The following is a 9,867-nucleotide window of genomic DNA, read 5'->3' on the forward strand; positions in this document are numbered from 1 at the left end:
AGCTGTAATGCCAGGGCACTCTACCCAGGGGGACAGCTTGAGGCTCTGTCTCAAAAAAAAAAAAGAAAATGTGGTGAAGGCTATGTTAACCAGTTTGATGAAAATATTTCAAATTGTATATAAAACCAGCACATTGTACCCCATAATTGCATTAATGTACATAGCTATGATTCAATTAAAAAAAATCAACCACTGTGCCAATCAAAAAGTTAGGTTTTAACTTACAAAGTTCATTCTGGAAATCTATTATGAACACAGGCATTTCTGACTTCACGTACCTGTTCAGTTTTGCAGAGCTTTTCTATATTAAGCTTGAACTTATTCATGCAATCTTCTGCTAAGTTAAGGTGGACAACTTGCTGAAAAGGAGAAGAAATCGTTTAAAATATTTTAATTATTTTTTGCACAACTGGTAATATTGAACTTTTGAGATAAGCCTGAAGGAAAGTAGGGGCTTAGGTGAAAGAAGGTAACGTAGGTGTGTAAGGAGGGGAACAACTTAAGAAAGGAAGTGAGAATATGATCTACAGGGGACAATCAATAGACAACAAAAACAGAATGAAAGGGTTGAATTTGTTTTAATTTGAGAATAATGAAAAATAAAGTGAGAAAAACACAGTGAAGTCTTTGAAGTTTATCATAAAAGTTTCAATTTATATTATTGGTTCCTGACTCCACCTATACATATTTTTGCAACATGACAAAAATATGTAAAGATCATTTTGATAGTATTCAGGAGGAAGACGGGAACAGAAAAAAAACCAGTTTACCTGATTAAACAGCTTAAATACTCTTCCATCTACTAATATATAACTATCTAAAGAAACATGTAGAATAACGATCACCAATCTGGTACTGAATTTTCTTAATGATGTTGATTAAGTACTTAAGTTATTCTTCAGATTGTTCAAGACAAAGATACAAAAGAGTTTATGCTGGTTTTGGATAAATCTAGATATATGTAGAGAAGTTAAAAGGAACTTTGGATATTTGGGATATCTCTTAGACCTAGAGTAATGCTTTAGAGGACAACTAACACCAAATGTTCCATAAAAGTCACTGTTAAACCTAACCACAGAACTGGACAGACCAATAATAATGCATCTCAAACACAATACTGCTTACCTTGGTAATCTGTTTACGGAAATGGGGCATCTTTTTCATCAATTGGGCAAGAGCACTAAGTGATGTCTAGGAGAAATCAAACATTTTTTAGACAAATGTATCATTCAGTTATTCTATTACTTTTAAATTCTGACATTTAAATATTATGCAATTCGCCAAATTTAAAGGATAACTTCATGACGCTTCTAGTTTTAGTCACAATAAAATAGCTGCTATTTAAATGACTCTCCCTCCACAAACCAAAAATTGGACAAATAAATAAAACGATGGCTTTTTAAGTAATGAATAAAAAACAGCTTATAGCTGAGACCTTTGAGTGAACCAAAGCAGACACCCTTCTTTTCCCTGTGAGTGTTTTCTAAATCACACTGAAAGGAAGTAGGGTTCAAGAGAAAGCAATTATCTCCCTGGGCAAAGAAAAAAGATATCAGAGTTAGGGGATGCTGAGGTAGTGGTTGGGGAGCAGAGTGCTAAAGAGAAAGGAGCTGGCAAAAACATAACCCAAAAATGTGTAGAGGGGTTGTTCTTAGACCTCTAGACTGCACACATACATGGCCTAACTCTCCATGTCCTAGTTCAGAACAACTTCTGGGTAGCTAAATGTTGGAAAGAGATTTCAGAGAAGTCTTGGTGCTACGAAAATGCTAGCATCCTCAGATCCACAGAGACACCTAAGCAAACATCCCAGACATTGTTATGATAAATGTATTTCACTTTTGTACAAGGTCCTAAAACTATGCTTTAGAACTAAGTACAAAAGTGAAATACATTTACCTAACATGCTGCCTGACAAAGGCCGGGTACAGTGGCTCATGCCTGTAATCCTAGCACTCTGGTATGCCAAGGCAGGTGGATTGTTTGAATTCAGAACTTCAAGACTAGCCTGCACAAGAACAAGACCTATTTCAACTAAAAAGAAAAAAACTAGCCAGGCATTGTGGTGGGCGCCTATAATCCCAGCTACTTGGGATGTTGAGGTAAGAGGACTGCTCAATGGCAAGAGCTTGAGGTTGCTGTGAGCTATAATGCTGTGGCACTGCATTGCTGGTGGGACGATAAAAAGGTACAGCCATTGTGGAAAAGTCTGGAAGTTTCTTATGAACTTAAACATATATTCACAATATGACAGAGTGATTCCACTCTTAAGTATTTACCCAAGTGAATGAAAAGATCTGTTCATAGATGTGAATGGTTGATGTGAAAAAGCTGAATGCTTACAGTAGTTTTATTCATAACTGCCAACAGCTTGAAAAGACCCCAAATGTTCTGACACTGGAGAAGAGATAAACATTTGCTACATCCATACAACAAAATACTCCTCAGCAATAAAAAGTAATGGAATTACTGTTTCATTTTAACACGGATGAATCTCAAATGCATTAAGCTGTATGACAAAAGCTATAATGTATTATTCCATTTATATGACATGGAAAAGGAAGAAGTACAAGGATATAAAATAATTAGTGGTTGCCAGGGTATGTGGCTGAGTTGAGAAGCTGTCTGCACAGGGACAAAAGGAAATTGGGGAGGGTGTGCAGAGAGTGATAGAATTAATCTATACCTTGATTGTCAAAACTCACAGAACTGTATGCTATGTACTATACAGGGGGGAATTTTATTTTATATTGCAACTTAAAAAATACAATAAATGGACTTAACAGGAGACTAGACACAAAAGACCACAGAAAGAGTGGACACAAAATAGAAAATACTCAAAACACAGAGAGTTAAAAAAATGGGGAAAAAAAAAAGAAAGAGCTGTAACTGAACATGGTTAGGAGACTATTATAGAGTGTTGGTGGGACTGCAAATTAGTACAATCTCTATGGAAAGTAGTATGGCAATACCTCAGAGAACTAAAAGTAAATCTACCATTCAATCTAGCAATTCTACTATCAGGTATTTACCCAAAGGAAAAAAAAGGACATTGTATCATAAAAACACTTCCACTTGAATGTTTATAGCAGAACAATTCACAATTGCAAGGATGTGCAAACAACACAAATGCCTACCAATACATGAGTGGATTAATAAAATGTGCTATTTGTCTACCATGAAGTACTACTTAGCCATAAAAAAATGGTGATCTAGTATTTTAATGAACCTAGAGACCATTCTTTTAAGTGAAGTATGGCAAGAAAGGAAACACAAATACCACATGTACTCAGTACTGAATTGGAACTAGTCGATTAACACATGCAGACAGAGAAGTAAAACTCAATGGGAATCAAGTAGGTAGGAGGGGGTGGAGGGGCTGGATTAATTCACACCTAATGGCTATAATCCACACCACATCTGGATAAATGGCACACTTATAACTTTGATCTGAAATGTATAAAATAATCTATATAACAAAAACAGGTGTACCCCTGTAATACTCTGAAATTAAAAACAAATCTGAAATAGGGCCACCCTGAGCAAGAGCAAGACACCATCTCTAAAAAATAGTCAGGTGCTATGGTAGGCACCTGTAATCCCAGCTTCTTGGGAGGCTGAGGCAAGAGGATTGCTTATGCCCAAGAGTTTGAGGTTGCTGTGAGCTATGATGCTGTGGCACTCTACTGAGGATAACAAAGTGAAACTCTGTCTCAAAAAAAAAAAAAAAAAATCTCAAATACATACGGGTTGGGGACCCAAAAGGAGAACAGAAAGAATAGAACAAGATCAAGATGTGAGTGAATAATGACTCCGAATTCTACAAATCTAATGAAAAGTTATCAACCCAGTGATTCAAGAAGCTCAGCAAAACCCAAGGAGAATAAATACCAAGTAAAACAATATTATAGTAAGGTATATCATGGTCAAATTGCTAAAACCCAAAGGTAAAGAGAAAATAGTAATAAAGACAGTTTATCTTCAGGAAAACAGTAATACAGAAGAGCTGCAGCCAGAAAGTGAGGTGTTAAAACCTTTAAACTGCTGAAACAAAAAACCCGCCAATCTTGAATTCTAAATCCAACAAAAGTATCTTTGAAAAGACTGAAAAACAAAGATGTCCTCAGACAAGAAAATTGAGAGAATTCAATCCACCCCAGCTGGAAAAACTAAAGAGCAATAAGGAATAATCAGTACCAATCTGGATAAATATGTGGGTAACATAAAAACCTACTGAGTATTTAAAACAAAAATAACATCTTGAATTTATAACACATGTTTAAGTAAAATACATGAAACAATAGCACCAAAGAGGACATGAAGCTGAACTACTATAAGGTTCTAGAATTATTCAGGCCATGGCAAAATTATACTCCATGGTAGACTGCGATAAGGACACACCGTCTATTATAACTAAAAGAGAGATACTGTAAGGCAAAACAAAAATGTTTATATTGGAGATAAAATGGAATAGTATTTTATAAAAAAATGATAAATAAAAACACAAGAAGGGAGCATGGTTAAGAACAGATGAATAGAAAACAACATACCAGACATAAATTCAAATATATCAATAATTATATAAAATCTATATGAACTAAAACATTCCAATCAAAAGATGTATTTTCCTATTGAATAGAACAAATCTACAAGCTCTTTTTAAGAAGCATACTTTAAATATAATGAAAGTCAAGTATGAGAAAAGATACTGCACAGATACGAACCAAAAGAAAGCAAGTATGTCCCTGGTACTTTAGTGGTTGCAGGGGAGAAAAAGTAAGTATAAACTATATTAATCAAAGTAAATTTTAAGACAAGAAATACTGCAAATGATAAAAAAGGAACATTTTATGATAAGAAAAATTCAACAGAAAGATAATATTTTAAATGTATACTGAACTAACATAGTCAATTGGTAGAGCTTCAAATGTTGAAAGCTCAAATATTCACAGCCACACAGATTTTAAATTACCATTCTCAGTAACTGATAGAAAAAGTAGATTTAAAAAAAAACAAAAGAGGGCTTGGCGCCTGTGGCTCAAGTGGCTAAGGTGCTAGCCACATACACCTAAGGTAGCAGGTTCAAATCCAGCCCCGGCCTGCCAAACAATGATGGCTGCAACCAAAAAATAGCCGGGCACTGTGGCGGGTGCCTGTGGTCCCAGCTACTTGGGAGGCAGAGACAGAAGACTCACTTGAGCCCAGGAGTTGGAGGTTGCTGTGAGCTGTGATGCCACGGCACTCTACCTAGGGGGATAGCTTGAGGCTCTGTCTCCAAATAAATAAATAAATAAATAAAATAAATAAACAAAACAGAAAAGAGGGGCCTGGAATAATGATTCACACCTCTAACACTAGCATTTTGGGAGGCTGAGCCAGAATGATCAATTGAGGCCAGGAGTTTAAGACCAGTCCAAGCAATATAGTGAGACACTGTCTCTACAAAAAAATAGAAAAATCAACTGAACCTGGTGGTCCTAGCTATTTGGAGGCTGAGGCAGGAGGATCACTTGAGCCCAAAAGTTCAAGGTTGCAAGGAGCTTTGATCTTGCCACTGTGCTATAGCCTGGGCTAGAGAGTAAAGCTTTGTTTCTTTAAAAAAATGTAAAGAAAGAAGATTTGGACAATATGATTAAACAACTTGATTTAATTTACACATGTAGAATCTGTACTCTTTTCAAGTACACACAGGACATTTACCATAATATGTCATGTGCTGGGTCATAAATCAAGCCTTTTAACAAATTTCAGTGGACTCAAATCATACTGTGCACTTTCTCTGATTCCTGTATAATTAAATTATAACTCAATAATAGGAAGATAACTAGAAAATTTCCAAATACTTGAAATTAAAAAAACACATTACCTATACAACATACAAATCAAAGAAGAAATCACAATGAAGGTTACAAAATATTTTGAGCTAGATGAAAAGTTATGCCAAAACTCCTGGGAAGCAGCTAATGTTTAGAAAGAAATAAATTAAAAAATATATACAGGAGGAAAGAAGAAAGGTTGAAAATCGATGTTCTATCCCAGGCATGCTGGCTCATGCCTATGATCCTACCATGCTGAGAGGCTGAGGCAGGAGGATCGCTTGAGCTCAGGAGTTTGAGACCAGCCTGAGAAAGGGGGAGACTCTGTATCTACTAAAAAAAAAATAAGAAGAAGGAGGAGGAAAAATTAGCAAGGCATTGCGGCAGGTGCCCATAGTCCCAGTTACTCAGGAGCTTGGAGCAGGAGGATCTCCTGAACCCAGGAATTTGAGGTTGCTGTGAGCTAGGCTGATGCCATGGCTCTTTAGCCTGGGGCAACAGAGAGAGACTCTGTCTCAAAAAAACAAAAACAAAACAAAACAAAACAAAACAACCCCCTCCCCCAATGGTCTAAACACCCAACTCAAAAAACTAGGAGAAAAAAAAAGGAAAGAAAGCTGACGGAAGGAAACAAAACTGAGTAGAAATCAACTAAATATAAAACATACAATCAACAAAGGCATAAGCTGGCTCTTTGAAATACTGAAAGATTAATAACACATGTAGGGGATATTAACAAGGAAAAATACAAATTAACACTAGGAAGATTAACAAATAAAATCTAAGCACATATTTCACAGATACAGAAAGGATAATAGGATATTTCGAAATTTAGATATAATAGAGAAAGTTTTTGAAAAATGCAATATCCCAAAACTGATACAAAATTTAAAAATTTAATAGTTCTATATCTATTAAAGAACTTATAATTAATTATAATTAAAGACTTTCCCATAAAGAAGACTCCATGCTCAGACTGCTTCAACAGAGAATCCTATAGGCTGGGCGTGGTGGCTCACACCTGTAATGCCAGTACTCTGAGAGGTTGAGGTGGGTGGATCGCTTGAGCTCAAGAGTTCAAGACCAGCGTGAGCAAGTGGGAGACCTCGCCTCTAAAAAATAGCCGGGCATTATGATGTGTATCTGTAGTCCCAGGCACTCGGGAGGCTGAGGCAAGAGCATCACTTGAGCCCAAGGGTTTGAGGTTGCTGTGAGCTATGACACCAGAGCACTACCAGGGGCAAGAAAGTGAGACTCTGTATCAAAACAAACAAACAAACAAAAAACCAAAACAGTGAATACTTTCAAGCAGTAATAGAAGAAATGATAACTTTGTATAAATACTTCCAAAAAATAAAAAGAGAGTGAGCATCACAATTCATTCATAAGACCAAAAATATGACAAAAAAGAAATATTATAGGGCAATATTTCTCATGGAAGCAAACATCCTAAGCAAAATATTAGGAAACAGAATTCAGTGATATAGGGAAAGGATAATGCATCCTGATCAAGTCGAGTTATTCCAGAAATGCATGGCGAGATGTTAACAGGCACTTCACAAGATACGCTATCCCAATGGCCAATAAGCTTAAGAACATTAATTAAAATTAAAAGCATGAAAAGATACTACCCCACACAATGAAAAATTTAGAATTTAAAATTTAAATTAAAAATAAAAACAATGTATCAAATGTTGGTGAGAATATGGAGCAACTGAATGTTCAATTATTGCTTATAAGGGTGTATATTCATTTAAACACTTTTTAAAACTTTTGGCATTATCTACCAAAGCTAAATGTAATCTTACCCTAATCCCAATTCTACTCTTAATATAGCCAAGAGAATAAGTGTGTATGTCCACTAAATGACAAATGCAAAAATATCCATAGCAGCTTTGCTCCTAATTAGCCCCAAATAGGAGACAACCTAAACGTCCACTGAAGGGAGACTTAAGTGAACAAATTATAGTTCATTGAAATAATGGTATTAGTATTGTACACAAATGAGAAAAGAACAAACTACTAAAACACGAAAAATAGGTAAATCTCAAAAATGCAATTTTGAGTGGAGGAAGCCAGATAAAATACAGCACATATCACACGACTTCATTTATATGTGTTCACAACAGGCAAAACTAATCTATGGTGATAAAAATTAGAAGAGTTTACCAGGGCAGTGCCTGTGGCTCAGTGAGTAAGTAGGGTGACGGCCCCATATACTGAGGGTGGCAGGTTCAAATCCGGCCTAGGACAAATTGCAACAAAAAATAGCTGGGGGTTGTGGTGGGCATCTGTAGTCCCAGCTACTTGGGAGGCTGAGGCAAGAGAATCGCCTAAGCCCAAGAGCTGGAGGCTGTTGTGAGCTGTGATGCCACAGCACTCTACTGAGGGCGACAAAGTGAGACTCTCTCTATAAAAAAAAAGTTTACCTCTGGCAGGGTGGCTAATGACTAGGAAAGGGCAAGAGAGACTATTCTGGGATGATGGAAATGTTCTATCTCTTGATTAGGTGGTAGTTCCATAGGAGTATAAAGTTATACAGAATACACATAAGCCTTGTGTGCTTTACGTATGTAAATTATACCTCAATATAAACATCCCAATATATTGAGGAAACTGACTAAATGGCCTTATTTATTTATTTTTTGAGACAGTGTCTTACTTTGTCACTTTGGGTAGAGTGCCATAGCATCACAGCTCACAGCAACCTCAAATTCTTGTGTTTAAGAGATTCTCTTGCTTCAGCCTCCCAGGTAGCTGGGACTACAGGTGCCCGCCTCAACATCTGGCTATTTTTGTTGTTGTTATTGTTGCAATTGTCACTGTTGCTTTACCTGTCCTGGGCCAAGTCGAAACCACCAGCCTTGGTATATGTGGCTGGCACCCTACCCGCTGAGCCACGGGCTCTGCCTCAATGGCCTTCTAAAAATACATATTTTTTTCTCATCTCAACTTGAAATGGATAAAAAGAAACATTAATGAAGTAAAGCAGACAAAATGTTGATAAATACTGAAACTAGGAAATGGGTAAGGGGAGTTTACTTTCTCTACTTCTTTGTACATTAGAACTTTCCCAGAATAAAATTTCAATACAAAAATTATAAACAAACTTTAAAATTCACTTTCACCATTATTTTGAAAGTAAAATAAGACTCTTACCTTTCCTTCTGTTGCTTTCTTTGTTGATGAAATTTCCTTCATAAGCTTGGGAATCTCCCTGTCAAATTGTGAGAGAATTCTTTAAATTTCTCAAGTGTAATTATTTAAAGAACTATTTTAAGGTTAGAAAATGTACAATCACATAGTCAGTTCTAAAAATTATGGAATAAAAACTAAAATGAGTTCACATACTCTAACACTACCGCAATGTGCCGATGTCGAATCCTGACCCAGAGGTCATCATCTTCTTCCAGGATTGCCTCCTTTTCTTTTCCATCTGTTTTATATCTGCAAATAGATAAAAGCAAAAAACTTTTAGACTTTTTTCTCTTTCAAAAGTAGAAGAAACATTTTTACAAACAGTAATTTCAAAACATATGAGGTCAGACAGTTAAATTCTCAAAGTCATCCTAGAAAAAGTGCCACATTCCCCACTGCTGAGTATCACTACAGTCACCAAAAGGCCAAGGGGAGTACTTTAGAGGTGACTAGAGCGATATTCAGAATGAGGTATGTAGCACTTCTTCTAGGATGAGCTCGTGAACTTAACTGTCTGAGCTCAAAAAACTGAACAGTACATAAAATTCAATCCACTATTTTAGGGGGATAATGAATAGCTACTCAAAACTAAAGCATATAGCTATCCTTACATTACAAACCAAAGTGCTCCAGCCTGAGTAAGACAGTAAGACTCCATTTCTACAAAAAATAGAAAAATTAGCTGGGGGCACCTGTAGTCCTAGATACTCAGGAGGCTTAGGAGGGGAGGTGGGAGGGATCTCTTGAGCCTAGGTATTTGAGGTTGCTGTGTGTTGCTATATGATGACACTACCACACTTCTAGCCCAGGTAACGTAACAGAGGAAGACACTATCTCTTAAAAAAAAAAAAAA

General features: G+C 36.4%; 1 protein-coding gene across 1 annotated transcript in view; it reads right to left on the reverse strand.

The window, feature by feature from the left end:
* The window catches only part of STXBP3 (syntaxin binding protein 3), a 74,447-nt gene that overhangs the window by 22,691 nt on the left and 41,889 nt on the right, over positions 1-9,867 (reverse strand). The window contains exons 10-13 of the mRNA XM_003784086.3: positions 9,168-9,263; positions 8,976-9,033; positions 1,126-1,191; positions 279-359 (exon numbers count right to left, since the gene is read on the reverse strand). Coding sequence (XP_003784134.1) covers positions 279-359; positions 1,126-1,191; positions 8,976-9,033; positions 9,168-9,263 — 301 coding nt within the window. The remainder of the gene's footprint in view (positions 1-278; positions 360-1,125; positions 1,192-8,975; positions 9,034-9,167; positions 9,264-9,867) is intronic.

The sequence above is a fragment of the Otolemur garnettii genome, unplaced genomic scaffold (genome assembly GCF_000181295.1).
Source record: "Otolemur garnettii isolate 467f Iridium unplaced genomic scaffold, OtoGar3 scaffold00010, whole genome shotgun sequence".
Classification (NCBI taxonomy): Eukaryota; Metazoa; Chordata; class Mammalia; order Primates; family Galagidae; genus Otolemur; species Otolemur garnettii.